General features: G+C 51.1%; 18 protein-coding genes across 18 annotated transcripts; 10 read left to right on the forward strand and 8 right to left on the reverse strand.

The window, feature by feature from the left end:
• Positions 1-277: 277 nt before the first annotated feature.
• On the forward strand, positions 278-791 carry TRVA0_004S01794 (PaaI family thioesterase; the record flags this gene model as incomplete). The annotated part of the gene is made up of 2 exons (XM_076682676.1): positions 278-358; positions 405-791. 2 exons carry the CDS (start codon positions 278-280, stop codon positions 789-791), a joined length of 468 nt encoding a protein of 155 aa, XP_076543038.1.
• Positions 792-1704: 913 nt separating this feature from the next.
• On the forward strand, positions 1705-2640 carry WHI2 (Whi2p; the record flags this gene model as incomplete). The annotated part of the gene is made up of 1 exon (XM_076682677.1): positions 1705-2640. One exon carries the CDS (start codon positions 1705-1707, stop codon positions 2638-2640), a length of 936 nt encoding a protein of 311 aa, XP_076543039.1.
• Positions 2641-3658: 1018 nt separating this feature from the next.
• On the forward strand, positions 3659-4348 carry TRVA0_004S01838 (uncharacterized protein; the record flags this gene model as incomplete). The annotated part of the gene is made up of 1 exon (XM_076682678.1): positions 3659-4348. The coding sequence occupies one exon, from the start codon at positions 3659-3661 to the stop codon at positions 4346-4348; it is 690 nt and encodes a 229-aa protein (XP_076543040.1).
• A 306-nt stretch (positions 4349-4654) lies between these two features.
• TRVA0_004S01860 (PalH/RIM21 family protein) lies at positions 4655-6064 on the reverse strand (the record flags this gene model as incomplete). Its single annotated transcript, XM_076682679.1, has 1 exon — positions 4655-6064. One exon carries the CDS (start codon positions 6062-6064, stop codon positions 4655-4657), a length of 1410 nt encoding a protein of 469 aa, XP_076543041.1.
• Positions 6065-6847: 783 nt separating this feature from the next.
• Positions 6848-8097, reverse strand: NPA3 (GTPase NPA3; the record flags this gene model as incomplete). Its single annotated transcript, XM_076682680.1, has 2 exons — positions 6848-7953; positions 8091-8097. 2 exons carry the CDS (start codon positions 8095-8097, stop codon positions 6848-6850), a joined length of 1113 nt encoding a protein of 370 aa, XP_076543042.1.
• Positions 8098-8287: 190 nt separating this feature from the next.
• ADD66 (Add66p) lies at positions 8288-8998 on the forward strand (the record flags this gene model as incomplete). Its single annotated transcript, XM_076682681.1, has 1 exon — positions 8288-8998. One exon carries the CDS (start codon positions 8288-8290, stop codon positions 8996-8998), a length of 711 nt encoding a protein of 236 aa, XP_076543043.1.
• A 493-nt stretch (positions 8999-9491) lies between these two features.
• EMC3 (ER membrane complex subunit EMC3) lies at positions 9492-10256 on the forward strand (the record flags this gene model as incomplete). The annotated part of the gene is made up of 1 exon (XM_076682682.1): positions 9492-10256. The coding sequence occupies one exon, from the start codon at positions 9492-9494 to the stop codon at positions 10254-10256; it is 765 nt and encodes a 254-aa protein (XP_076543044.1).
• A 765-nt stretch (positions 10257-11021) lies between these two features.
• On the reverse strand, positions 11022-12653 carry CCT5 (chaperonin-containing T-complex subunit CCT5; the record flags this gene model as incomplete). Its single annotated transcript, XM_076682683.1, has 1 exon — positions 11022-12653. One exon carries the CDS (start codon positions 12651-12653, stop codon positions 11022-11024), a length of 1632 nt encoding a protein of 543 aa, XP_076543045.1.
• A 275-nt stretch (positions 12654-12928) lies between these two features.
• On the forward strand, positions 12929-13357 carry RPA12 (DNA-directed RNA polymerase I core subunit RPA12; the record flags this gene model as incomplete). The annotated part of the gene is made up of 2 exons (XM_076682684.1): positions 12929-13046; positions 13101-13357. 2 exons carry the CDS (start codon positions 12929-12931, stop codon positions 13355-13357), a joined length of 375 nt encoding a protein of 124 aa, XP_076543046.1.
• Positions 13358-14150: 793 nt separating this feature from the next.
• Positions 14151-15095, reverse strand: LIA1 (deoxyhypusine monooxygenase; the record flags this gene model as incomplete). The annotated part of the gene is made up of 1 exon (XM_076682685.1): positions 14151-15095. One exon carries the CDS (start codon positions 15093-15095, stop codon positions 14151-14153), a length of 945 nt encoding a protein of 314 aa, XP_076543047.1.
• Positions 15096-15315: 220 nt separating this feature from the next.
• Positions 15316-16866, forward strand: RSA4 (WD40 repeat domain-containing protein; the record flags this gene model as incomplete). Its single annotated transcript, XM_076682686.1, has 1 exon — positions 15316-16866. One exon carries the CDS (start codon positions 15316-15318, stop codon positions 16864-16866), a length of 1551 nt encoding a protein of 516 aa, XP_076543048.1.
• Positions 16867-17189: 323 nt separating this feature from the next.
• On the forward strand, positions 17190-17609 carry IMG2 (mitochondrial 54S ribosomal protein mL49 IMG2; the record flags this gene model as incomplete). Its single annotated transcript, XM_076682687.1, has 1 exon — positions 17190-17609. One exon carries the CDS (start codon positions 17190-17192, stop codon positions 17607-17609), a length of 420 nt encoding a protein of 139 aa, XP_076543049.1.
• Positions 17610-17894: 285 nt separating this feature from the next.
• Positions 17895-19304, reverse strand: ARP3 (actin-related protein 3; the record flags this gene model as incomplete). The annotated part of the gene is made up of 2 exons (XM_076682688.1): positions 17895-19122; positions 19267-19304. The coding sequence occupies 2 exons, from the start codon at positions 19302-19304 to the stop codon at positions 17895-17897; spliced, it is 1266 nt and encodes a 421-aa protein (XP_076543050.1).
• A 267-nt stretch (positions 19305-19571) lies between these two features.
• On the forward strand, positions 19572-21164 carry CHS5 (Chs5p; the record flags this gene model as incomplete). Its single annotated transcript, XM_076682689.1, has 1 exon — positions 19572-21164. The coding sequence occupies one exon, from the start codon at positions 19572-19574 to the stop codon at positions 21162-21164; it is 1593 nt and encodes a 530-aa protein (XP_076543051.1).
• Positions 21165-21543: 379 nt separating this feature from the next.
• Positions 21544-22007, reverse strand: VMA7 (H(+)-transporting V1 sector ATPase subunit F; the record flags this gene model as incomplete). The annotated part of the gene is made up of 3 exons (XM_076682690.1): positions 21544-21596; positions 21644-21731; positions 21780-22007. 3 exons carry the CDS (start codon positions 22005-22007, stop codon positions 21544-21546), a joined length of 369 nt encoding a protein of 122 aa, XP_076543052.1.
• Positions 22008-22514: 507 nt separating this feature from the next.
• DPC29 (post-initiation translation factor DPC29) lies at positions 22515-23380 on the forward strand (the record flags this gene model as incomplete). The annotated part of the gene is made up of 3 exons (XM_076682691.1): positions 22515-22671; positions 22726-22791; positions 22842-23380. The coding sequence occupies 3 exons, from the start codon at positions 22515-22517 to the stop codon at positions 23378-23380; spliced, it is 762 nt and encodes a 253-aa protein (XP_076543053.1).
• A 31-nt stretch (positions 23381-23411) lies between these two features.
• Positions 23412-24302, reverse strand: TRVA0_004S02146 (uncharacterized protein; the record flags this gene model as incomplete). The annotated part of the gene is made up of 1 exon (XM_076682692.1): positions 23412-24302. The coding sequence occupies one exon, from the start codon at positions 24300-24302 to the stop codon at positions 23412-23414; it is 891 nt and encodes a 296-aa protein (XP_076543054.1).
• A 461-nt stretch (positions 24303-24763) lies between these two features.
• On the reverse strand, positions 24764-26870 carry ANP1 (ANP1/MMN9/VAN1 family protein; the record flags this gene model as incomplete). The annotated part of the gene is made up of 2 exons (XM_076682693.1): positions 24764-26234; positions 26818-26870. 2 exons carry the CDS (start codon positions 26868-26870, stop codon positions 24764-24766), a joined length of 1524 nt encoding a protein of 507 aa, XP_076543055.1.
• Between the last annotated feature and the right edge of the window lie 511 nt (positions 26871-27381).

A 27381-nucleotide genomic window follows, 5' to 3' on the forward strand; every position in this document is an offset into this window, starting at 1 on the left:
CGTACCCTCCAAATACACTCAAACTGTCATCGGAAGCCGCTTACGACGATTTCCTAGTACTGTAGCGTAATTTCACATGTATGAGGGATTTCAGCCGCAAAGCGTGCCATTCACTCGGACGCTAATAGCGGAATGCCACAATATTCCGTGAATTAGATTTCGCAATCCGATTGGCCGGACCGAGGAGCGGAGATGCGATATAGATTAGCAGATCCCCTGGAGATACATGTATAAGTAGATCCACGAGAGATCGGTAGGCCCCTGAAGATATAATAGAATGAAGACAGTGGCATTTGTTAGGTCGGTGTGGGCCAATTTCCTAGAAATCGGCGGGCTTGAGCCTACGCTATTGAAGAACGTGAGTGCTACGCGGGGCCGGGGGAAACAGAACTGATATGGTATAGTTGGCTATAACCAAAGCCAAGCCAGGCAAAGTATGGCTGGAAATGACGGTGGAGAAAGAACATGTGAATCGGCTTGGTATTTTGCACGGAGGGACTATTGCGTCGATTGTTGATCTGGGCGGGTCGCTCGCGGTCGCGTCCAAGGGTCTCTACTCCACGGGAGTCAGCACGGATCTCAATGTGACCTACATCGCCAGTGGAGGTCACGTCGGTAACAAGATCACGGTTGACTGTACCTGTGAGAAGCTTGGCGGGCGCCTGGCGTTCACCTCGATGAACTTCTACGACGCCAAGTCGAACAGTCTCTTTGCGCGAGGATCGCATACGAAGTACATTGAAAGGGCCCACAAAGACCCCAAGAACGTAAAGATAGAGGAGCTTGAATAGGCCATTACCCTCCTTTCCGGAAATCTCTCCACCAACAACAATTGTTCAATCCCACCAACATGAATTGCCTAGTCCCAAGGGTAATCTCCTCCAAGGTCGTATTTTTGATAGAGTGATGATACCGAGCGTTGAAGGAGCTTGAATAGATGTTCGCGTGGCGGAGCCAGGGGTTCTGGGGGGCTGGCCCCCCATGAACGAAACCTCTCTGCCAGTATCATTTGACCCCTAGATCAAGCCATTTTTGACAGTGTAACGATGTATGAGGCTCGGGATAATGTATTTAGTACAGGAGTGTAAAGATAGAGGAGATTGATCTCCGCGTAGCGCAGCTACGAGGGGGTCTAGGCCCCCAGTGTTCACAGTCGTCTGCCAGCAACTATTAATTGATCACCATCGTTACAGCGGTTTTACTAGCAAAGACCAATCGATCTCGATTGTCTACTTATTTCAATTCAGAAGTTCTCTAGTTTCTTCAATTTTAGCCCGGTCGACGGCCCGCTCCACGGGACGGAGCGGGCCTGCGGCGGAGGTGAGGGCGAAGGTAGAGAGGGACGGCGTACTTTTTATCACGCCAGGGCGTACAACACGTCACGCTTTGTTAGCCTGTTTATCTCCAATACAATGCATTATCGACCACCTTCATTCCGCTATCTCAGGGGCCACAAACCGCCCAGTTCAGAAGGTACGACGAAGCAATTTTTGAGGGGAGAGAGCAGACCCGCGGGAAGACCTGGGCCAGCGGAGCACACAACCATACAATCGTGACGAGTACCATTGAGCATTCACGATATCGAACAAGACGCACTTGCCGCATCCAACTTCAGTCACTCCTTTAGACGCGCCGTGCCCTGTAGACAACACTAATTCGACTGCTCCACCGCCATATTCCCCACGCATAGCGCAATTCTTCACAATGTCGGTAGCACAGGAGTCGGAACCGAAATCCATTATCACCCAGGTGGCGCCCGGGGACGCAGAGCAGGGGCTACTGTACGACTACGAGGCGACGGACCTTAGGGGCAACATCCGCCTCGATCTGAGGGGGCATGTGTTTGACATCCCCAAGGAGGAGCTGTTGCGGTTGCCAGAGTCGATCCTGCTGAGCATCACCAACGGGCTGGTCGCGTCGATGGGCGGGGTCATGGTGCACAATCTCCTGGAAATCGTAGACTCGGGGACGGTCAACTTCTCCCCGGACTGCTTCCAGTATACACTGGACGTATTCCGCGAGTCGGCTGCCTCTGTCGAGGAGGAGATGCCCGCCGTCGACCTGACGCGCAAGCAGCAGGAACACCAGAACGAGCAGGAGGTGTACAACCCGTACTGGGACATCAAGGCGATTCTCAAGAAGCGGCCGGCCATCATTGTACTGCGGGAGGACCTTGACTTTTATTGCATCCCGATGAATCCGGGCCCGAACACAGACATTCAGGCTATCAAGCGCGCTTGTGGAGACATCATCGTCAGCCAGCGTGAGATATTCAGCGGTCTGCGCAAGGGCGACGAGCCGGGCAGCGCCGAGCAGCATCTAATTGACATGTTGTGTTCGTCGGGGTTCTCAATCGACGACAAGTGGGGGTTTAGGGCTTCTGAGCCGTACCGCACCGTAGTGTCGAGCCTGTCCCTGACGCGCCTTCAAAACCACCGCCCCGAAGACGATGGTGAGTATGAAAACGACGAGGTAGAAATGCCTACGCCGCACAAGCTATTGTTGTTTTGGAAGAAGCCGGCGCGCAAGTGTTGGTGGGATGCCATGGTGCTCGACAATGTTCCTGGCGCCGACGGGCCAGTGCGGGTTCACATTAGACGTGTTTGGACACTGGAGCTTTCTGTGGTTGGCGTGCGCTAAAATTTTTCTAATGCTTTTCTTGTAACGATATTCTATTTCTCCTTTATAATATAATACATTAATCTATTTATGCTTCTGAAAGTGTGAACGAGTTTCATCTTGTTGGCTAATTGATTGAAACCATGTCATTTACCGTTTAGCTGTCATTTAGTTATTGTTTAGCTTGCCACCTATACGTGATTGGACCCGTTTCAAATGTTATGACGTTTATAGGCCGAATAATGTAGGGGTACTGGTTTTGGCAATCTCTCTATTACAAACTGGGCACCAATTGAAAGGGCTTTCGTCACCTCTGATCATATTAATGTATACTTATTTAATAGAATCTGGCTCATATTATGAAGTGTATTGGTTCAGGAATCTTTACGCATAAGTTATACCATCAATCAGAGAGATGATATACCGCTGATATACCAGTACAGTGTAGAGTTAGACTTACCCGAAATATGATCCTCTCCTAACACTGCTACGATGGCATGACAATAGGTTTAACCAAAAGGATTTGGCGCGATTGTGAATAAAACTGATTAGGAGGTATCTACCATTTATATTCGTTACTCAATCTGATATAGTGAGCAGCACAAGCCGAGCACCAATTGAGAACGGCTGTCTTAACCTATAGCCATAAAGCATGGTAAAAACGCATACGCCCATCGAAAAAAATCGAAAAAAGCGATATTCTAACATGGATGGAAGTGTTCAACCTACCCCAGGGAGAGAGGCATGGAGTGGGCCCGTGATGGGTCTCGCATAGCCTACGCGGCAGACGGGTTTAATATGCCATACAAACCATCCAAGCTAAGCAGACAGCACCACCAGCTTATCAATTGACCTATAATTGTTTAAATAGAATTAATGCTTTTAATTTTGGAGACCAGAGATAATTGTCGAATTCGTAGGCTAATGGTAGGTTGCTGGGGTGTGCACGGTGTGCGTAAGTAACATCCCGTCCTAACCTCCCACTCTTCGCCGACAAAAAGACAAATTTTTGTACACCACGAGAGACCACAACCAGCCCATGATAAACCCACGACTAATAGTGCGGCCTGTGGTGCGGTCTTTTGCATCCAAGGCTGCCGGCAAGCTGCGGAAGCCGTCGATTCCATTCAGAGATTTCGAGACCGTCAAGAGAAATGCCCGGTCCGTGATCAACCGAGAGGACCTGGCGCTCGATGCGTTCCTGTCGCGACACCGGCCGCTCTTCCTACTTGATCTCAAGGGCGAGAACGCCCGACAGGAGGCCCCGCGGTCGCCATGGATCGCCTCGGCGTCCGGTCGGGACCTGAACCCGGAGATGAAGGACGTTCCCGAGGAGGTCGTTGAGACTCTTCGGCCATACGAAGACCAGGGCTACAGCAACACGATGGAGGAAGAGGCCGACTGGGACCTCGACCCGTTGCTGACGTCCTCGTTTGCATCCCAGCTGCACAAGAAGATCAGCTCGCAATTGAAGAACCTGCAGGTGACGACCATCCCGGGTCTCAACGGCGGCGCTTCGGTCGTGCTCATCAACAAGAAGGACATTCCGAGGCCGTTCGAAGAGCCAGAAGCCGACCTCGAGCTGTCTCCCGTCTCAGACTCATTCCTTAGAAACCCCAGCATGTACGCTACCTCTGTCAAGCGAAAGCGACGAACTAAGATGAACCGTCATAAGTACAAGAAGCGACGGAAGGCCCAGCGGGCCATGCGACGAAAACTCAACAAATAAGCACCATTCTGTATATATATCTCCGAATCACGTTTTACCCTTTCATCCTGAGGGGCCAGCCCCCCGGACCCCCCGTAGCTCCGCTGCGCGGAGGGCCAAATAGATGATGAGAGTACGTTACACTACAACATTTGATGAATAGCTTTTGCTGAGATCACATTAGATAAAAAGCGTTTGAATTATCGTTGGATAACAAGATCGTTAGTAGAGTTTGGCTCGCTGATTATGAGCCGACAATCACTTATTTCATATCGCGTAGACAATCATTATATGACGCATTTCGTATCTGTGGGATGATCATTAGCATCAGGTTTTTCGCATCGGGTAGACGAACTTCTGAATCTCGTCCTGTCTATCCTCATTGTCACTATGCGGGCTTGAGTCGTCGTCGGCCGTATACTGCACTGAGGAAGAGCGTATACGCAGTTTAAAGTACCCCAGCTCAATAAGCTGGTCTGAGATCCACACTATAGGGCTCACTACGCGACGCATACTTCTGTAAAGCCCAGTCGCCTCGTTGGATGACGAAGAGTTCGGCGAGTCTAATACTATGCGGTCAATTGAGAGCGCGATGCCGCTGTTGTCAAGCTCGGTCAATTCTACCACCTCTACATCTCCCCCCGGCTCGTCGTCCCCAGAGTGGCCGTTAATCGACTTTACACTGGGATACGCCATGTCGTTTTCGTATACCTGCCGTCCCAGCACGCCATTGCGCTCTTCATGCCTCAACCACGTCTCGACCCGCTGCGCCCACTCCCACACTACCGCGATAGAAAGCACGTTGGTGAGCCACGAGACCGAATCCGTCGACTCCACGATCCACCAGCCCCCTACATCTACGATGAACAGCGCGATGGGCGCGAGGGTGGCCATGATGGTAATTAGCGTAAATAGCATCATGCGCTTGTGCAGAGTCGCTCTATGCTTGGTGATTGTGTAGTAGACAACACAGCCAGCGTACATGACCGACACAGATATCTGAAAGAGGTACACAAATGCTGGTAATGCGCTCTCGTCGTCGGCCTGATGGAACACTGATACGCCCCACAGCGTCTGGCACACGACAATGAGCGCTGCGCCAACCCAAAAGATAAGCCGCTTCTCTTTCTGCCGCGGAAACAGCGCCATGAGCGTCTGAACCATGGCCATGTACACAAACGTGTTGAACACGAGGTAGAGCACGTTGATCCGAGTTTTTGACTCCAAGTCGCGCCGCAGCCGCTCTGCGTCGAGATATCCTTGGTTATACTGCTCTCTCAATGCAACTGTCGCCGTAATGAAAGTCACAAGCAGGTATACGCTTGACAAGGTGATGGAAAGCTTTTGCAGAAACGGCCTGTACGGACCGTCCAGCACCACAAAGTTCAGCAACAGGCATATGATCACCGACGAGGAGAGGGAATACAGCATCGGGTAGAGCGAGGCATGGAAGCCGCCCTGGTCGCTCGAGATCCACTCCTGCCAGCTCGACCGATTCGTAGTAATCAGCTGCAGCCCGGGGATGTTGTCGACGATCGTCACCGGGCGACCCTGGCGACACAGCGGAGTGAACGTCGCCGCAGCGTCGCCGATGGTGACGGTCGCCGAACGGTACAGGATCGTGCCTGTCGGCAGAGTCAGTGGGTCACATGCTGCAAACGTCGTCGTGTAGTAGCTCTGGTCCCGCCAGATCGGGTTGCGTTCCAGGGCGCCAGGCCAGTGCGGCGCCCCCGCCATCGTCGTGCCTGCAATCACCAGTGCTATTGCAAGCCAAGCCATCTATCCATCGTTCGGTATGACTCGTACTTGTGTAGAAAACGCTTTTTCCTGCTCCGGTGGATCCTCGTAGTGCTCAGGCACCGCCCGACTTTGCCAAGACCTCGCCGGGCTTGGCACGTGGAATGTGAGCCGCACACCATGGGGCTTCGGGAGGCCCTCCTCCATCACTGCAACGGTTCTCAACGTGTTTGGTGATGGTTTGCTCCCGTAGCTCTGCTTCGCGGAGAGCCAATTGACCTGGTTTCGAACGATTACCACGCAGAGACATTGCCGTTTCATATGGATACGAAACTTCACAGCAGTGGACTATCTTACTAGCACGTCATTACCTATATAGTCGTAGAACCTTCGTATTATGCTCTCTTGATTGCGTAACTACTGTGCCTACATTTTATTCGTTATTGTTGTAGCTGAAAGTAACTGAGAGTGACTGAAAGTGTTTACATTCTAGCAGATGTGTGCTCATCATCGGAGAGCACTCTATAAGGGCCCCTTTATACCCTGAGAAGGTTAATAAAAGTCCAATGACGACATATCAGCGCGGTGTTAACGTCAGCGGTTACTACTAGAGGCCCAGGTACCCGAGGGCCTGCATAGGAATTGCTACCACCCCTATTACGTAGCATACATGGAAGAATGAATACTACTACAAGCTGATACTCAGAGTCAGTACAGTACAAATGACCGATTTGTGTAACCTAGTAGATAATCATGTACATTCATTGAGCTTTTTATAAAAAGTTATCGGTTAATCTGCTCCATGTAGTGCTTGAGCACTGCTTCTCGCTCGTCATCAGTGGCCTTCAACGCCTCCTTATATCGATCCTGAATACCCTTATCCGTAGAGCTATTAATCTCCCCCTTTCGATCAGGCAAATCATACTCCCTGCCACCTTCAAACTCGTCCCGCTCCACAAGCCCTGCACCCTCATCCTCCTCGTCAAGAACGTCCTCAGTGTCAGAAATAGAATCGACCTGCTCCTCGCCACCTTGGTCCTTGATGCCAATATCCTTCATAAGACGAGTGAGATCCTTGGTCTTCTTCTTGGCAGCCTCTTCTTCCCGCTTCTTGAGAATCTCATCGCGCTCCGCCTTGTAGTCCCGGTTGAACTCCTCAACCTTGTTATCGACGGCCGCTAAAAACTCGTCAAACCCTTGGCCCGTGTACGCCGAGACACCAACAACGTCCAAATGTCTGTAGAACTCCTCCAGCATAAGCGACAGAGAATTCATCAGCGAGCCCATGTACCCCGACGAGTTCTCCCCCTCGCCATTAAGCTCTTCGTCATCCCGCAGCACCTGCTGGAACTTCTCGAAATCTGACATCCACTCCTTGGCAAACCCGGCGTCCTTGACATCAGTCTTGTTAAACACAATAATCATGGGCAGCTTCGTCTTGTACAGGATGGAACACGCGTAGAGCATGTTGGACATGAAAGTAGCCGGAGACGCCGTCCGCGGAGTATCCACAATGTATGCAATAACGGTCGGGAAGCTCGACGCCAGGGCATCGGTAATAATGGCACCCGAGGCAGACCAGATGAAGCATTCGATCTGGCCCGGTGTGTCTATAATTACATGATCCACCTGCGGTGCTCGCTTCTCAATGATGCCCAGAACCTGATCGATCTTTGTGGAAAACAGATTCAGCGAGGTCATGATGGCACCGTTAGGACCGAGGTTGTAATCCTTCATCACTTTCTTGTAGTTCACCGAGTCTCGGATGTCGATGTTCGTGCCAAAGGGCACTTTGTTCACCGCCGGATCAAGATTGATCACGTACGGAGGACGCTTCTTGCTGTGCAGTTGTGAATTGAGACGCTGCATGAACGTCGTCTTACCGGATCCTGAGTAGTTAGCTCACTGTATTTAGGGTTCGTGATTACGATCTGCTCCATAGCCGATAGAATCAGCTGTTTTCGCTGATCTCGGGCCATAAAAGAAGATCCACACAGACCATATCACTGTACTAGTCTATACTTACCGGCCATGCCAATACAAATGATATTTGCGGGCATCTTTGTACTCTTTCGCCTGCTTATTAACGACTTTTCGCTCTGAAAACCTTCGCTGGTCGTCGATAAGGATGGTGATTTGTAAATCTCCCAATAATCCCCGGCGCGCCACACATCACCTTACATTGATGAATCGCCACAGGCTGGAATCGAATCGCATCGAACCATGGACCAAATAGCGAATAGCGTGCTGGTTATCCCCACCGTTTCAAGCGGGAACATTGCTCAATTGGCGGTGGACTTGCTGATACATACGCTGGGCGCCGAACTTGTGGGTAACCTCGACGACCGGTACCTGTACCCCTTTGCGGGCCCACTGGATCACCCCATATCGAGCGATGCTCCAACCAACAAGATTTCGACGGCTGCAGATGTGTACTACGCCGGCGGTCTGACTGTAGTCCAGCTGCGGTCGCCGACATTGCCCGGGTACAAGCAGCGGTTTGTGCGTGAGACCCTCGTACCGTTTGCACAGAAGCATGCATTCAAATCGGTCCTGCTGGTAGGCTCAAGTAACATTGCTTTGCAAACGAGCCCCATTGACCCAGAGAACAACATCCATGTTTATTCAGACTCTATTTCGACTCAATTAGCGGCGTTGGACCTTGATTCGGTCGGCAAGGCCGTCCAGCCGGTTCCTAAACAGCTCCCTGAGTCGGGCATTGCAGTGGACGTTCTGCAGCAGTTGGAGAACTCGTGTGGCATAATCATGTTTGCGTATGAAGGCGATAACTTTAGCGACGCGGAAAAACTCGCAGGAGAGGTCGGTAAAGCGCTGGGGATCAGCGGTCCCTCTACCTGGATCCGGCCGCAATCCTGGAGCAGAGCTTATGGCAAGGATACGCCAATTGGTATAGAAGAGGGTCTATATACTTAAAGGTGAGCTATTCGTCCGCACTCTTCCTAGAAGGGGGAGGGTCCCCCAAATACCCTCCTAGTGGCTCTACAAAATATTGGCACGTTAGCATTCGTTTTATTTTTTAGCCTCAATTTCACAAAATATTGGCATCACTTTGCACTTATTTACTTGATATGTATGTAGAACTAATCTCTTTCATTTTTAATAGTAATTGGTATTTTAAATGCCCCGTAACAAATTCTATTCATATGTCGATTCTCAGTCCCTCCGGATATAACTGGTCCCCCATATACACTCATACTAGCCTCAATTCAACAGAATATTGGCACGTAATAGCACTTAATCTATTTGAGATGTTTGTAAAAACTACTTTCTTTCATTTTTGATGAGTAATTGTTATATTAAATACAAATTCATATCTGGAGGCTTAGTCCCTCCGGCTACGGGGTGGGATGGTGTCCCAATGTCCAACATCATCGTCATCCGCTACCCAGGTACAATTGACAAAACCATGTCGGTCCCTGATTTAGTACTGGACCCCAGTCTTCGGGACTGGGTGCTGTTCCCCATTCTCCTGGTGATGATTCTGGTTGGTGTCATCCGCCACTATGCCACCCAGCTGCTTCAGCCCATGCCGAAGCGGGGCGACGACTCCAAAGCTATTCGAGAACAGCAATATCTGGCCTACAGCGCGCTGTTGCGTATGAACTACAGCTCCCTGCCACAGAGCGCCTTTGCCAACCGACAGGTGCAGTTATGTGAGAAGTTCAAGGCCGGGACATTCCTCAAGGACCCCAATGCCACGGCCGCCTCGGCCGGAGCCAACATGCTCAGCGATCCCAAAAGCATGGAGGGCATGATGGGCATGATGAAGGGCCAGATCATGATGGTCGTGCCCCAGACGCTGATGATGGGGTGGATCAACGCCTTTTTTGCCGGGTTCGTGCTCATGCGCCTGCCCTTCCCGCTGACCATCCGGTTCAAGAGCATGATGCAAAGCGGAGTCATGACTAAAGACCTCGATGTTAGATGGGTGTCCTCTCTGTCGTGGTACTTTCTCAACTTGCTGGGTCTTCAGAGCGTCTACTCGCTTATTCTCGGCTCTCAGAACTCGGCTGGAGGTATGGCTGCCATGGGCGCTACCCCTACGATGATGCCGCAGCAGCCGGGGACAGACTTTAAGAAGTTGTACAATGCAGAGGCGGAGAATTTGGAGATCGTGCATCACTATTCTATCTTTGATGGCATTGAAAAGCGGGTCCTCAAGGCTGCATAGTTTATAAGTGTGTATATATATACTTTTATTACTTACTTCAACCCTGGGGTTCTGATAGTATGATGTGCTCCAATCGACTGTGACGTTTGAACTGGCGCATAGCGACGTTTCCAAAGTTGAAGTATCGCTCTTTCTTAAAGGCATTAGGCAATTGAATCTACAGCAGAGATTTTGTAAGAGTCCGGGGCTATACCGTAATGCCTGGCCGTATTGAAACTTTTTGTGGACGAGGTTAAGGGTATCGGTAGGGCAAAAAGACTAGTCGTCAATATCAAAAATAATCTATGCGTGTATGATGGCAAAGAATTGATGCGAACAGTCAGCTTATCTGACTCAATTACCGTACAAATTGACGGTAACGTTACGGTTACAGGAATTGGAGAACACAATGGCAAATTAAAAGGCAACTAACCCCTACAGAGCATCTGGTACATCTCCAGCTAACCAAACCCTTATTCTTCTGGAATATGCTGACTTCATTGACGTCTCCAACTGCCCCAAACCGCCGCGACGACTGGTTGTGTTACACCGAAGTCAGAATTAAAGGAATTGATCTCATGTGGGCGTGCTCAGGGCTTGAAATCGATTTAAGATACATAGAGGTGCAAACTAGCTTTAGTTTTTTGATCGACGAAGACATGAACAAATGACTGCTGATTATGGGGGGAGGTAAAAGTAGTAGCGATTGAATAATCGCGGGTTACCGGAAAGGTAGAGCAGTGTGGTGGTCATTACAAAATAACATATACGGAGGTCTAGGTACTTTTAATATTCATCCTTGCCGGAAACAATAACGTCGTTAATCTTGAGGATCATTCTGCACAGCTGGGTGGCAAGCAGCAGCTGCTGTCGCTTGCCAATAAGCGGGTCAATGACAAAGTTCTCCCGCATGTCGTTGGTGCCAGTGTTGAGGCAGTCGACGCCCAGCCGCGAGTTGCTCTCATTGACCTGACGCGCCTTAATGCTTGACAGGGTCTCGATAGGTGCCAGGCCCGAGTTCTCGGCCAAAGCCATGGGGATGGCGTCGAGCGCATTGGCGAAAGCCCGGAATGCATACTGGTCAATGCCCGACTGCTGGTCAGCGCTCTCCGCCACGGCAAGAGAGCATGCAATCTCAGCAGCGCCACCACCGTACACAACTCGGTTGTCGGTGATGAGGTTTCGCACGACGCACAGTGAGTCGTGGAGCGCTCGCTTGGCCTCGGCGACAATCATATCGTTGGAGCCCCGCACCAGCACGGTGACGGCTCGCGGATTGGCACAGTTCTCAATAACAAGCATGCGATCCCGCGTAGTGCCAAACTCGATTTCTCGCACCAGGCCGGCGCTACCCAGCTTCTGCGGCGCCAGGTCCTCGAACCGCGGCACAATGCGGCCCTGGGTCGCAATGGCAATGAGCTCGATCTCCGGACCACCTACCCACCGCACCGCTGGCAGGCCGTTCTGGAGCAGCAAGTGGTTGGCCTCGTCGTCAAAGCCCCACTGGCAGATGACTAGGTTGGCGCCGGCGTCCTTAACGCGGTCGATCATTTCCTGGAACTTCTCCTGCTCGTAGTTCTGCAGCTTCTTGAACTCCTCTACAGACCCAATATCAAGCTTGTGCTTGGTCTTGGGCTTTGGCGGCTCGAACGAGCACGTCAGAATGGCGATCTTGGCGTCCTCTACCCGACGCGGCATCTGCTCGTGCGAGAAGTCCTTATCGAGGATAACGCCCTTGACTAGCGCTGTGTCGCTCAGCGATCCGCCACGTCGGCCATCGACCTTGATAAGCTCGAAGTCGACATCCCGACGATCCATGTCGGCGACAGAGAGCACAGCGTCTACGGCAATATTGGCAAACTTCTCGTGCGCCTTGGACACGATCTTGCTACCGAGCGACGTCCGCGCCGCCTTGAGCAGGTTCGTCTTGTCCTCGCGGCTCACCGGAACGACGTCAGACACCTTGTTCAGCGTCTCTACGGCCACCTTACACGCCTCATCGAAGCCGTTGGCGATCTTGATCGGGTGGATGCCCTTGTCAATGAGCTCGGACGCCTGGTCCAGCAGCGCGCCGGCCAACACGACGACACCGGTGGTACCGTCGCCAATCTCGTTGTCCTGCGACTTGGACAGCTCGACGAGCAGCTTAGCAATCTGGTTCTCGACCTGCATCTGCCCGAGGATGGTGGCGCCGTCATTGGTCACGGTGATGTCGCCGTCCGGGGAGATGAGGATCTTGTCCATGCCCCGGGGCCCCAAGCTCGTCTTGACGATGTTGGCCACCGTCTTGGCGGCCAGGATGTTGCTCTTGACAGCCTCAATCCCGTGCTGTCGTCGCTTCTTGCCCTGGTCCCGCACAATGATGAAGGGCCGGCCCATCTCGTCCTGCGCCACAATGGCGTTCGACATGTCCGGCATCGGAATCGCCTGTTGAGCCATCTTCTCTTCTTCTTCTTCCCGTGGAGTGTCTGATCCAAAGGAGTGTGGCCCGTTTGGTTTTTCGCGACTCCCCTGCGCGGCGTGGAAAATCCACCACCTTCCAACCCTTTTCCGGGCCCGGAATAAAATTTCAGATCACCGTCAACCACCGAGAACCGTCAACGAGAAGCGAGATAGCCAGGAACGAGGGTTATTCCGGTATATTGAGGCCAGCAGGGGTTATTTATTTATTTGCAATATTTATTTGATATAAGATGTCAGCGGTTGGCAGTTTGATCTTCTGCACGAGTTGTGGTAACCTTTTAGAGTCGGTTACCGATAAGAAATCAACGCTGGACTGTTTCCACTGCGGCCAGTCGTATCCATCAAAAGGTGAGCACTTATTTGATTTGGTGGTTGTTTTTTAATGTGTTCTAACTAGTGTAGACTTTGCAAACCTCCAGGTGGTGACGAAATCATCCGCTAATGCATTCCCTTCGACATTGCGACTGAAGCGATCTGAGGTTAAGACGATCCTTGATAGCGACGAAGTGGAGGAGGGCGCAACTATTAAGGAAAAATGTCCCAAGTGTGGTAACGACGAGATGCAGTATCATACCCTCCAGCTGCGAAGTGCCGACGAAGGTGCTACGGTATTCTATACCTGCACCAAGTGCAACTATCGATTCCGACAGAATAACTAACTTTTGTATTTGTATAGACTATTTGACCCCCATCAATCTTCTTTTCTTCTGCTATCCGAGTTTTCTTTAAGGGCCTGCCTTGGAGTAAACATTGCTTGTAGAGAGAAGATAATCGAGGGCCGGCCCTCGAACTCCCGTGGCTCCGCTGCGCGGAGATTCCTATGGTAGACGAAAGTCTATCTATCCTCTGCCAAAATAAATGTACAAATTTGCCAGGTCGAACACTTTCGAATATATAGCCTAGCCTGAGAATATAGTCTTGAAGCTACAGAATAAGCGAAAATGTGATTTCCTGACGTAGAGCTCCTGTTTTGAGTTAGATGTACCGGTACAATAGAACTCTTTCTGTACGGCTACCACATGTATACACCATCTGATACTGAAATGCTGTAGTTCATTGAGACAGTTATACCGCTTTGAACACTATTGGGGTACCGGGGCTTAGCTCAGTTCTTATTAATTGGCAATTGCTACACCATACGATAGAAGGTTACTTGCCATAGAAGTATAGACAGATGTATACATGCCATGAGATAGAGCTATACACTATACGCCTCGAGATAGAATTATACAGTACGCGCCATGAGATAGAAGAATACAATAGCTAGACCGAACAGCACAATAAATAGTTAGCTCGAAAAATACAATACAGGTGGATTGAAGATTACAGCAGGTACATTGAAGAATACAATGGATAAATCGAGGATAAATCGACCGGAAGACATAAATAAGTAGATCGAAGAACACAATGGATAGAAAAGAAAATAGACTATATTTATTAGTAGAATTAAGATTAGGCCTTGATTTCGGTGTAGTCGAGCTCACCAGAGTTTTCGTATTCGTACATGTCAAGGGCAACCTCGGCAGACTGTCGCACAACAACCTCCGAATCCTTGGCAAACTTGGTGAGAATAGGCAGAACATCGTCGGTGGCGATAGAGCCCAGAGCCTCGGCTGCCTCGTGCCGCACCATGCCTTCCTCTTTCTCGTTGCCCAGCACCTTGATCAGCGCAGGAACAGAGTCCGGGCTACACAGCTGGCCAAACACATAGGCAATTTCGTGTCGGAACAGCGCCGAAGGGTCCTCGAAACCAGATGCCAGGGCGTGAACAGCCTCGGTGGTGCCAATATCTCGCAGTCGGAACATGGCCCGGTATCGGTTGAACAGAGTCTCCTCCTGGTTGTTGAGCAACTTCTGCAGCTTCTCCACGCTGTCATTATTCTCGGTAGGAAGTGGCGGGGCCGGATCTATCGAGCTGAACGCGCTCTCCTGGAGCTTCTCGTTCTTCGCCTTCTCCGAGTTCTCCCAGTTGATTCGGTCGATAGCCAGCTCGCACGTCTGTCGAATAACCTCGAGCGGGTCCTCCTTGAGGTACTTCTGCAGGATCTCGAGACACGAATCGCTGCCAATAGCGCCCAGGGCCTCAGCTGCCTCGTGTCGCACCATGGCCTGCTGGTTGAGGTCGGCCAGCGCCCCCTTCAGTGGCTCGATAGCATACAACTGCTTGGTCTGGCCCAGAACGTATGCAATTTCATGCTTGAGGAGCTCGGATTCGTCCTTGAATCCTTCGGCGATCACGTCAATCGCCTGCTTGTCTCCCTCAGTGCCCAAGCTCTTAAGGTGGAACAGAGCCCTGAACCGGTGAGCCAGCTGGGTCTTTCCATCAAGGTTGAGAAGAGTCGCTCTCAGAGCAGAGAGCTCCTGGCCCTGCCCATCAGACTGTCGAAGTTCATCCATTTTTCTATCTTTTTCTATCTTTTGGTGATGATATCGTGATCAGGAGGTTACCATCCGATATTTATCAGATCCTGCATAAACCGCTTTGGGAATGAAATTTTTTTTTCCCACGGCGATCTAGACTTTTCACGCACGGCTGAGCGGCGGCGATAAAAAAATTTCAGCCCACCAGGTAACTGCTGTGTATAGAATCGCTGCTGTGTATTAGGATAGATATAGAATGGCGACACTAGTACCTCCGCCTTCAAAAAGGCAGAAGAGAGAGGCCCAGCTGGCCCGAGAGGTTGACCTGGTGCCCGAGGACTTGCCCAATGTGACGATCCAGTTCCAGGCCGCTGATACGGGCGAATCAGTAGGCGGCAACATCCGGGTACCTGGCGGGACGACCGAGAAGCAGCTCGAGGACCTGCTTAACCAGCTGCTTGGTCACGACGAAGAGGACCCAGTTCCATACACATTCTCGCTTATTAAGAGCCAGTCAGCGACTGAGACCTCTCTGATAGACATCAAGGACAATATTTATTCGTCGGTGCTCAAGCCGGGGCACAAGACCTCTGAGGATGAATTCAAGCTGGTGTACACTCCGCGAGCGGTGTTCAGGGTCAAGCCTGTGACTAGATCCTCCTCGGAGATGTCTGGCCACGGCACAATTATCCTTGCCGCGCAGTTTGCCCCGCACACCTCATCGCGCATGGTCACCGGTAGTGGCGACGCCACGGCACGGATCTGGGATTGCTACACGCAGACCTCGTTCAAGACGCTTTCTGGGCACAAGGACGCTGTTCTGGCCGTCAGCTGGAGCCCTGATGGGCGGTACATAGCTACCGGGTCGCAGGACCGCACTATTCGCATCTGGGATCCTAAGACTGGCGAGCAGATTGGGCGCCCATTGACTGGCCACGGTGATCTCGTTGCCTCGCTTAGCTGGGAACCGTACCATTTGGTCGAAGTAGGCCAGGCTCCGCGGCTTGCTTCGTGCTCCAAGGACGGTACAGTCCGAGTGTGGGACGTAGTGCGACAGGTGTGCCTCTTCTCCATGGGCGGGCACACTGGGTTTGTCAAGTGCGTTAAATGGGGCGGTCTCGGCGATATCTACTCTGCTGCGCACGACAAGACGATTAAGGTCTGGAGTTCCAAGGACGGCCGGCTGGTCAACACGCTCAAGGGCCATGCACACTGGGTCAACCACCTGGCGCTTTCTACTGAGCATGCGCTGCGAGTTGGTCCGTTCGACAACAAGGGAGGGCAGCCTGTTACTGATAGCCAGCAGGCTGAGATGAAGGTCAAGGCGCAGCTGAACTTTGAGAAGCTGGCGCGTGTTGGAGGTAAGGTGGTTGAGAGGCTTGTCAGTGCCAGTGACGACCTTACCATGTACATGTGGGAGCCCAGCAAGAGCAGCAAGCCCATTAAGCGACTCACTGGCCACCAGAAGGTGGTCAACCATGTTGCATTCTCGCCGGATGGGCGATTCTTTGCTTCCGCATCGTTTGACAACTCTGTAAAGCTGTGGGACGGTCGAGACGGAAACTTCCTGGGCACCTTCCGCGGGCATGTTGCCGATGCATACCAGGTAGCTTGGTCGAGCGATTGCCGATATCTCGTCAGCGCGTCGAAGGATACAACCCTTAAAGTGTGGGACGTTAAGACTAGGAAACTGCACACTGATCTGCCGGGCCACAAAGATGCTGTGTATGCTGTGGATTGGAGTATAGACGGCGAGCGGGTAGTCTCCGGTGGCAGAGATAAAAAAGTTCGAATCTGGACTCACTAATCTATTCCCGTAATGACCTACTTACTATAGAAATTGTGTTACCACCAATTCAATATGGGGGCCAACCCCCAAGCCCCCGTGGCTCCGCTACGCGGAGATGCTTACTAATCTATTTTTATTACAATGGCTGCTACAATCAGTCTATTCCAGTAATTCTTGGGCCTCGATAATGGCGGAGAAGGCGAGCCGCGTGAGGCTTGATTTTTTATACTGAAATGTTCACTATTAATGTGCGGCTTAACGGTATACCCCAGACCGGGTTTTTCGGATCACCAATTTTTCAAACCTCACGACAGGACCAGGTCTGAACGGTAAGGGAACAAATGCTTAGACTTGCGAGGCCGATCCTGAGACCCGTTAATGGGGTTCGATACTTTGCATCCAGTGCTCCGCGTCTGAGTCTGGACCCACGACAGAACACAACTGCGGACAAGTTCCCATCACTAGACGAAATCGATGCATCTTCACTCGTTCTCCAGAAGGCCGACGCTGGCGCATGGTACAACGTGAAGCGGACCAAGAGTGGCAAGCTGCCGGTGTACCGGGACATCAAAGTCTCTGACGGCAACATTCACACGGTCATTCGAAACGTTGAGGGCAACGCCGAGCAACTGCGGCAGGATCTTCAGAAGCATCTCGTCATTGACAAGTCCAAGATTGTAGTCAAGAAGACCTCCAACAAGGTCGTCATCAAGTTCGATTGCGCCAACTTTATCCGAAGCGTTCTTGGCCAGAAGTTCTAACGAGTTATTTCCTCTTGTAAATATATGTCCTAAGTTATTTGATATCCTGATCTTCTCCGCTGCGCGGAGTTACGGGGGTTTGGGGGCTGGCCCCCATGATAAATTGCGGAGATGGTGTAGCCAGCAGAACCTCTGCTGCGCGGAGCCACGGGGAGTTGGTTAAGCAGATGTGTGTTTATGGGGGGACCAGTCCCCCCCCCCCCCCCTTTGGGGCTCCGCTGCGCGGAGATATTGAATCGGGTGGTAGTACAATTCCCTAAAGGTAAGTAGTAGGATACAGATAGTTTAGGTGGGGACATTGAAGACGGAGTATTGTCGGACGATGCCAGGGCCTCGTTCGTCGTAGTCCTTCTTGGTGTAGCAGAAGTTTTTGAACTCTGGCGTCTGGGCGAGCAAGGAGCCGCCGAACCAAACGGCGTTTCGCTGACGCTGATGCTTCTTGTGGGTGATGACCTGGACGTCTATGCCGGAGGACTTGGCGCCGCTCAGCTGCTCGCTGCGGTGGATTCGCGTGTCGACAAGGGACCGAATGTCCCGCTGCAGGCGGCGCCCAAAGTCGCGGAACATGGTGGAGCCACCGGAGAGGACAATGTTCTTGTAAAGGCCCTTGCGCACGTCGAGCGGGCACGCCTGCACGACGGCGTCGACCACGTCCGGCAGCGGGGTCAGGAAGTCGTTGCTCGCGATCTCCGGATTGAAGAAGATCTCCGGGGCCAGGAACCGCTCGTAGCCAATGTCGACACGGGTCGGCTTGGTGCCCACGACCTTCTCGACCATGAGGTGCGCCAGCCGCTCCGGCTCGCGGTCGTACCTGTTGAACTCCTTGACGATGTCCGGGCATACGTAGCAGTACTCCTCCTTGATGCGCTCCGCGGTGCGTAAGCTCGTATCAGCCTCGTTCCGGTCCCGCAACAGGCTCTGGATGAAATACGTGATGTCCCGGCCCGCGATGGGGATGTTCTTGATGGCAGAGCCAATTACGTAGCCCTCCGCGACGGGGATGACGTGCGTGACACCGTCGCCCGAGTCAATGACCGTGCCGGTCAGCGTCCGCTCCGTCACCTTGCTCGAGGTCCACGATGCGGCGAGCGCCAGCACCGCCTGGACCGCGATGTACAACCCAGCGCAATTGAATGTCTCGAACATGATCTCGGCGGTGCGCTCTCGGTTCTCGGGCGGGTTGAGCGGCGGCTCGGTCAGCAGGAAGTGGTGGTCCTCCGGCTCGCACCGCAGGTACTTGAAGATCGAGTTCTCCCAGAACCGCTCCATGTGGTCCCAGTTCTCGATCTGGCCGTGGCGGATCGGGTAATTGATGCCGTACCCGGCGCCCTCGCCCTTGACGAGCGCCTCGTCGCCAATGAAGAAGTCGAGGTCCTCCGTGCCCCGCTTACCCGACAGGTGTGCTCCGCCCTTGCCCTTGGACCCAGAGCCCTGCCGCGTGGCAATCACCGTCGGGAACACAAAGGACGGAGAGTCGTTACCCGCGTAGCCCAGCTTGGTGTACCCGGTACCGCTATAATACCCCATGTTAGTCTATCACTTCACCTATCATCACTTGACACCCCCCCCCCCCCCGTAATCCGGTAGCGGAATCCGCCACTTACTTGTCTAAAAAGCCGTTAGCATATCTTGTCCATGTTCAATTGCTCTGTTCCACTTACCCATGACAACGGCCGGAGTCGATTGGTCAGCCATTGTGTTCTAGTCTTGGTGTTGTCGTCGTCGTCGTCGTCGTCTTGCCAGGCTATCCATGAAAGGAGGCTACGTCGGTCGGTCCCAGCTGCTGCCCCATCGGATCTCCGAGGGGGCGGAGTATGAAAGTATGCATAATTAGAGAGCCGTTAATTCACAATTAGCTGGGCAATCGACTTTGGGGACGCGTGTCAAATGCACAGCATTAGGACGGTGCTTCAGGCTAACAAATCGACGACGATATAACTACTAAAGCGACGACAAGATACAATGGTAGAAGTTTCGCTGACAGTGGGCAAGCTCGATGCCTCGCTGGCGCTTCTGCTGACCAAAGACCACCATCTCATTGAGTTCCCGACCCTACTGCTGCCGGAAAACGTGGAGGCCGGCTCAATTGTCAAGATATCGTGTGAACGGGACCAGAAGGAAGAGGCGTCGAACCGCCAGATTTTCGATCGGGTCCAGGCCGAGATATTAGAGGAGTTTGGCGTGCGGGCGCCCTCCCAGCCTCGCCTGCGAATTCGCAATATCACGCAGACTTCGGTCGTGCTCGAGTGGGACAGGATTGACGTAGCCACCGCCAGGGTCAAGTCGCTGACGTTGTACAAGAACAATGCGCGGTTTGGTGTTATTACGAACCCGCTGCAGCGGACCTCTACTAAGATTAGCGGCCTGGCAATTGACACTGCGTACACTTTCCACCTTAAGTTGGCTACTACGGCAGGGACCTATATCTCGGAGGTTGTCTCCCTCAAGACGTCCAAGATGACTGACCTGACTGGTATTACCATGTGTGTCGGTAGTCTGGAGGGCTCACAGATTGATGCCAGCCAGTTGGCTGAAATTGCCAACAAGATTGGTGCGAAACCACTCCAGGATGCCGTCAAGGTTGACACTACACATTTCATTTGCACCCGAGCCGAGGGCGCTCAATGCATGAAGGCCCAGGAGCTGAATATTCCGGTTGTTGCTCCTGAGTGGGTTAAGGCATGCGAGACAGAGCGACGGTTGGTCGGTGTTACTGCATACTATCTGGACGCGGATCCCAAGAACCGCCCGCCATTGCCGCGAACAGAGTCTCATTCTAGTAGTGCCTCTGGCTCGCAGCCTAGTACTGTTCCTCAAATGAAGGTAACGGCGCCAAGTATTCATGAGAGAGAGGAAGCCAAGAAAAGCTTGGACGTTGACAAGCCGGTGCCAGAGCTTCCAAAAGAAGAAGAGGAGGAGGAGGAGGAAGCTGGCGAAGGAGCGGAGACTGAGCCAAAGCCTTCTTCGACAGAAGAGATAAGACATGGTATAGTGGAAGAACAGCCGGTAGAGGTTAACCTTGGGGAAGCGATACCGGAGGTTGAAGAGAAAGCGGTAGAGGTGAACCCATCTGAGGAAGCGATATCGTTGGAGTCTTCTGAAGCGACAGAGGCGAGCCCAATTGAGGAAGCGATACCGCAGATGGAGCCTTCCCAAGAGAAGGCGGTAGAGGAGCTGACCAGGAGCTCGCAGGATGGTGAAATTGAGCATAAAGAGCCCAATGGTGTTGGTGCAAGCATTGTAGATGTTGAGCCAGAAACTGAAATGCCCGGTGCTGAGGATCTGACAGACGTAAATGCTGAACCGGAGACGCCTATAAACACAGCCGGGACAGTGGTGGTAGAGAACCTTACTCAGCGCGATGGAGCCGTCAATGAAGAGAAGGAGTCGGACGCAATGGCATCAGAGGCCAATACTACTGTCGAAGCGTCTGCCGAAGCGCCTACCGAGACCAAGAAGAAAAAGAGGAAGAACAAGAAAAAGAACAAGAGCAATACGTCTTCCACAGCTCCGGAGCTACTAGCTCCGGAGGAGATGGATGATGTAGAACTGTAACGCGAGTAATGTACTTTAGGGGTTGATAATAAGAAATTATTTAAACCTTTTCCTTCATTTGACTATACATCTATCTATGGCAAGCAATAGCATTAACAACCCCTGGGAGAGCGAACTAGTTGCTTGGGCGCGTGCTTTGGCATACTTATCCCTATAGCAAACATTACGCTCTCTGTAGAGTTGGTACCGTTCCAGCTGTTCAAGGGGTATTTCGATCGAACACATAACAGTTGTGCTCGGCTCGACAGTAATAACATCCGGCCTGCTAAATGTTTAATAAAAACCACGCTACAGTCAATTGCAACGTAAAATGACATAGTACAATAGTAAATGCAATACGGTTTGATTCGTGTGAGTTATACCAATATTTATAGGACAATTACTCGCCAAAAAGTCGTCGGACTCGTCTCAAGATCGAATCCTTCTCCGGATCTAATTCACATTAGCAAAAAACCATAATTTCAAACAACCAAACTTACCATATGGATGGTCCTTGGATGGGATCTCCAACAGCGCTGGGAATGCCTGGGTGTATGTATCAATTCGGAATCGAATCTTGTCCGCAATCTAAATAACAGTCAGATATTTCAAAACTTTACAATAAAATCCACATACATGCTGGTTGATCAACAGTACTGCAATGTCCTTCCTTGTATTGGTGAACTCATCGAACTTCTTTTCAATCTGCTCTGGGCTGGTCTTTGCATCAACCACCATGAAGTTCTTCGACTTGTCTTCGGAAACGTGGCCAATTCCGGCTAGCAGCATACCAGTGACCGTATCCTCATCGCCAATGACGGCCAGGAAATTTCGCTTGTCGTACTCTCTCGTCGACTGTGACATTGATAAGGGGTGGGTTTGTAGGTTATAGGCTGGGTTACTGCAGTTCGTGATGGTAGACGGTGACAGCGGAGGGCGCGCCCCTCCCTTCGCACTGTCCAACCAAAGCCTTATGTACCTGTATTACTGTAGCACCTTTTTTGAGCGGGGCCAAGGCTAGAGTTTCTATAAATCGTTAAAAATCATAAGTTATTTCACTGCATTTATATTAACTGCTTGAGTAGCGTGAATATGGGGTGAATATTAAGATGAAAAGAGGTAGGGTCCATGTCGCCGCATATTATGCGGCTCATAGGGTGGCTCTCGTTTCAATCGACTAGCGATCAGTATACCAAACTCCAACTACATATCCATAAATACATATTGCCCTGTTATATCAAATTCCGGCAAATATTCCCGCAATGTCCTCCAATATTTCGCGAACTTCAATCGTCGTCACGTGACATCTAACTTTTTCAAGCCGAAATCTGGAGTCTGCCATCTCCCCCAAAGATCTAAAAGGCGTCGAAGATGATACGACAAGCTGTGCGAAGGTTCTCAAGCCAGAGAGCTCTTTTCGCTGGCCATAACAAATGGTCAAAGATCAAGCATGACAAAGCTAAGAATGATGGGCTGAAAAATGCTACTGCGACTAAGTTCGCTAAGATCATCGCAGTTGCAACCAAAGGTACAGTTATTAATCCATGCTGGTGAACTATAAAAAAGTGCTAATACAGCTTAGTCGGTGGAAGCCCTGATCCATCAATAAACTTTCAGCTGGCTACCGCTATTGAAAATGCGAGCCGAGGTAAGTTATAACGAAGCCTGGACCCGAATGAAGCACTAACGGAGGTTCAGCAAATGTCGCCAAAAGAGTGATTGAAAATGCCATTAAACGAGGTAGCGGGTCTGCTGGTGGATCTGGTACTAACTCGGAAATGGCGGTGTATGAAGGCATGGTCAATGGAGTATCATTTGTCGTTGAGGCATTGACCGATAACAAGGCTAGAACTGCCGGCCAGATCAAGGCGTGTTTCACAAAGCTGTCGGGCAATTTCAGCCCTACAATGTTCCTGTTCACAAAACGTGGATATATCAAAGTGGATGCTGAGATTGATGCCGTCATGGATAAGGCTATTGAGGCTGGTGCCGAGGACATTGGAGAGGTTGACGGGATGGCGATGGTTTATACTGAGGTTACAGAAACCAACCGGGTCGTTCAAACTCTTAAAGATGAGTTTACCGTTGTTGACTTCGGTCTCGAGTACGCAGCCAACGAAGACACCGCCGTTCCCGAATCGTCGCTAGACGATGACAAGCAAGTCATCCACGAGAAACTAATTGCTAACCTAGAGGACCTGGACGACGTTATAAAAGTCCACAGCAACCTCAAATAAACGACTATCTGTACATATCTATAGAGCTGTTCTAATTCTTTTCGTAGTCATGGCGGACCATTTCCATACGTAACTTTTCTTTGACCTTGTCGTTAATTTCTGGGGCGGTTCTGGCAGTTTCGAAGAATCCCACCGATTTATACAATGGCACAGCCTGGGCAAGTGCTGAAAGCATGAACTTCTGTGGACCGACCGAGCCATTTTCAAAGGTAGTACGGACGCTGGGGACCTGAGAAATGGTATAGCTCAGTAACTGTCTCCCGAACCCTTGGCGCTGTGCCCTAGAGTCTATGAAGAACAAATGCAGGTATACGTACTTAGAGCGTGGATAGGACAGCTTGACCAATTCTTCGTATGCCTTTGGCTCGTTCTCGTTATAGGTTTCGGGGATCCTGTCGTACCCTTGTCGCAGCAGCTCGAGTCCCATAGTGCCCCGCACATTTTCCATTGGGTGGTCGTCCTCGAAGAGATAGTCCAAGAACTCGCCTACAGCAGTCCGGACTTTAATATACAGGTCATATATCCACCATTTCACGCCTGTTCGTCCAAGCTGTCTGTCAAGATCCTTGCCCAGCTTACCGGGGTAGTGCCAAACAGCCACGCCCACGAGATTACTTCCGTCATAAGCGCCGTACACGGCTTGTCCTGGTTTGTGAATATGAGCTAGGAAGCTTCTAGCAAATGTCATGACTCGCTTTCTCTGACATTTAGCATGGTCGACTATTGCGTCCAATTGCCTCTGGTATTCCCCGGGGTATCTTTTCTTGACGTCTTCTATCGTTATCGTGTTGGAGAACCTGGGGCCCAACCACCATGCATTATAGGGAGTAGACTCAAACGCCCTAGCGTTAACTTCTGCCATCTCCACTACATCATTCCAAGCCACCGTCCAGGGGCTGAATAAGCGATATGTCAATACCATTTTGCCAACTGCAGTGAGAATCTGTTGAAGAAAAAAAAATATTTCGTTAATGTCTCGTTCGATGAGATTATGATCGCCGATCCTTCCGACACATCGGTGCTGTAGTGACAGATATCCCGGTACCTGACAGTGACAGCCACACTTGTACCTGACTGCGATAGCCGTGCCGGTACCTGACAGTGACAGTCGCACCACTAAGATTGGCGCAAACTTATACCAGTATTATTTGAAAGACAGCAAAATAATTGGACTTAATATATATAGGGCGTTACTTCTGGCACTACCTACCCGGTACTATGACCGCAAATGTGGCAAGCAGATCCCATTGCTTAAATGAATCTCACCCGCAGACTTGGTCGATATACGGTACACACACGTATTACCATCGAGCTAACTTAATGTAGTCGCAGTACACTATTCTATAAACCCCATCACCTTCTTGCCCGAACTAATTATTTACCTTATTGTTGTTTTTGGTTAGTACCCTTTTTATTGTCGGCGGGAGCTTGTGCAGGAGCAGGCTGCGGCTGATTCTTTTTAGCTGCTGGAGCAGGCTGAGGCTGATTCTTCTTCGCTGCTGCAGCACCCTTATCTACTGCATCCTTTACAGGACGAGCTCCGTGCCTAGCAGAATTACCCTTTGGATTGATAAGATCAGGCGAGTCGCCGTTGTACCAATCTTCCTTAAGTTCACTCACGTCCATCTCCGTATTTTTGAGCATGTTGGCCTTCTCAACGGCCCACTCCTTGCCGACGTCCTGGAAACCAGCCTGCCACTTCTTGTCATGCAACTCGCGGAGTCGCGCCTCCTTGGCTTGTCGCTCCTCTTCCTGAGCCATCCATTCCATGTGCTTAAGATCATCAGTGGACGGCTCGTAAATGTGCCAAATGGTGTAGTGCGGCAGTCCCACCACAGAGTAGCCCATCCGCCTGCACATTTTGCCAAAACCTTCGGTCTCGGCATGTCGCTGGAAGGAAAATGCTGGGAAATGTGCACCGCTTCTAAACACGCTGGCCTTAGCGAGAATGGAAACACCACCAATACCGTCCAGCTCCATTTCAACAGCTGAATCTCCGTATGGGTCTCGCAGATAAGCCAAATGTGGACGCCAAGTGGCGTATTCGACATAGCCCTCTACAATTACTGCGTCCTCATCAAGCTGCTCAGCAAGCTGGAGCGAAGTCTCACTCTCCTGCCACGAGTTGAGGTCGTACGGCTGCTCATTGCCGAGCCAGTCTGGCAGAGGACGCCAAACGTTTGGCACAATGACATCCTTGTCGTGAGACATGAGATCCTCGAGAACGGTCGGGGGTACGGTCTGGACATCGGCATCTCGCCAGTAGACCCACGAGTGGTCTGGCTTGAGTGCCACACTAAGAAGCCAGTTTCGAGCCCGCGCCATGAGCTTTCGTCGCGGTCCCTGGGCAGCGAAGCCGTGTCGGTCAGAGAAGCCCTGGCCAATTGCCTGGCCAAAGTCCTTCTCATAAATGTCGATCGAGCCGAACCGCTTGGACGGGTCGGGGTTTTGCTGGGACTTCACGAGGAACTCGTTGAGCATGGTAAGGGTGTTGTCCTTCGAGTCGGAGACCAGGAATGCAAGATCGATAAGGTTATGCGGGTAGGTCAAGTTATCCATGTGGCCAAAAAACATTGGCAAGTGGGGCGCGGCGTCTCGTAGGGGCACCAGGAACAAAACTCGCTCGTTTCGATTCCAGCCTTGGCCCGTGCCGCGGGCCTTGCCCAGGTCGTAGTGGTAGACGTTTTCTACAGACGGATCGTCTTTCATCTCCATGACCCCAAACTCGGGCACCAGCAGAGATCGCAGCGACGGAATCAACAAAACCAGCACGCACACAGCGAGCATAATAAATAAATATGCAAGTTTGGACACAGACCGCGACCTCAGCACTGACGGTATGCTTTTCGACGATCTACGATACACGGTGGTTAGTACGGCAGACATGATGACAACAATCCCATAATTCGAGAATCAATGATTTTCCTTCCAATATGCTGGCAATGAGGAAAAGCCCAAAAGTCCTTTTTTCGCTTTTCGCTCAGCCTGCAGAAATAGCTGATCAAACACTGGGAAACTGAGTTGGCGGAAAGAGAAGTAAGAGTGAGGGAAAAAAGGTGAAACCCTCGCAATGGGCTCGCACCCCTGGCTCAGGCCTGATATCATTCACTGAAAATAAGATTATTCGCCTTGCTTGGCAGTAATGAGCGTATTCCCCGTACCAAGCCTCTTCCCGCTTAATCAATCTTCTGCAGGACAGGGTCTGGAACTCGGGCTTGAAACTTCAAAGCCCCCAAATGACGTAGGAATTTGAGCTTTCACGATTGTCCTTGGATTCGACATAATTTGGCGAAGATGTCTAAGCCCCCTTTCCCTCCGGCCAACTCATTGCTGAGCACCCAAACACACACTCTCCATTTCATTCTGGAAACAAAAAAAAATCCAAATTCTTTTCAAATCACAATGGGAATATGTTTTTCAAGATTGTGTGAACTTACCTACTGAACCGCCCTGGAAAAGAGTCGAACTCGGGCTTGAACGGCAGACTCATTGTTTGAACAACCAACACGCGAGAGACTTCTTGGAAAAACTTGAAATATTAAACGAGCGAATGTGAAGTTTTTGAATTCAAACACAGTTCGTGCGTCTCACGGTTGTAGTTCTCTGCCGTCACAAAAATCGTCGTCGTGATTTGTACAGTTGGTCCTCGAAACAAGGTTATTTTTTTTTCCTTCCTTTTAGGTGATGCACAGTACCCTTCGAACTTTCGACACGTTGTTGTAAATGGTGAATGTCTCAGGCGAATGGGATCCGTGACCAAATATACGCATTTATACTTTAATGTACCCGCGCCTGCCATAGATAAGACCTGTTCGTATCAGTAATTGAGCCGCTGTCATGCATGGCCTGCAAAACAGCAGTACATTCGGAAAGACGGCTTCCGTAACGGAGCGACGCTGCGGATCGGGTAAAGAAGTTTTGTCTGGGCAGTGTGTTTGTGGAATGTTGGCTGGCTGCATGAGCCGCCTGCGGCTCACATGCAGGGGATTGTCTCAGACCAC

The sequence above is a fragment of the Trichomonascus vanleenenianus genome, assembly GCF_965637985.1.
Source record: "Trichomonascus vanleenenianus strain CLIB 3782 genome assembly, contig: TRVA0_004S, whole genome shotgun sequence".
NCBI classification, from domain to species: Eukaryota; Fungi; Ascomycota; class Dipodascomycetes; order Dipodascales; family Trichomonascaceae; genus Blastobotrys; species Blastobotrys vanleenenianus.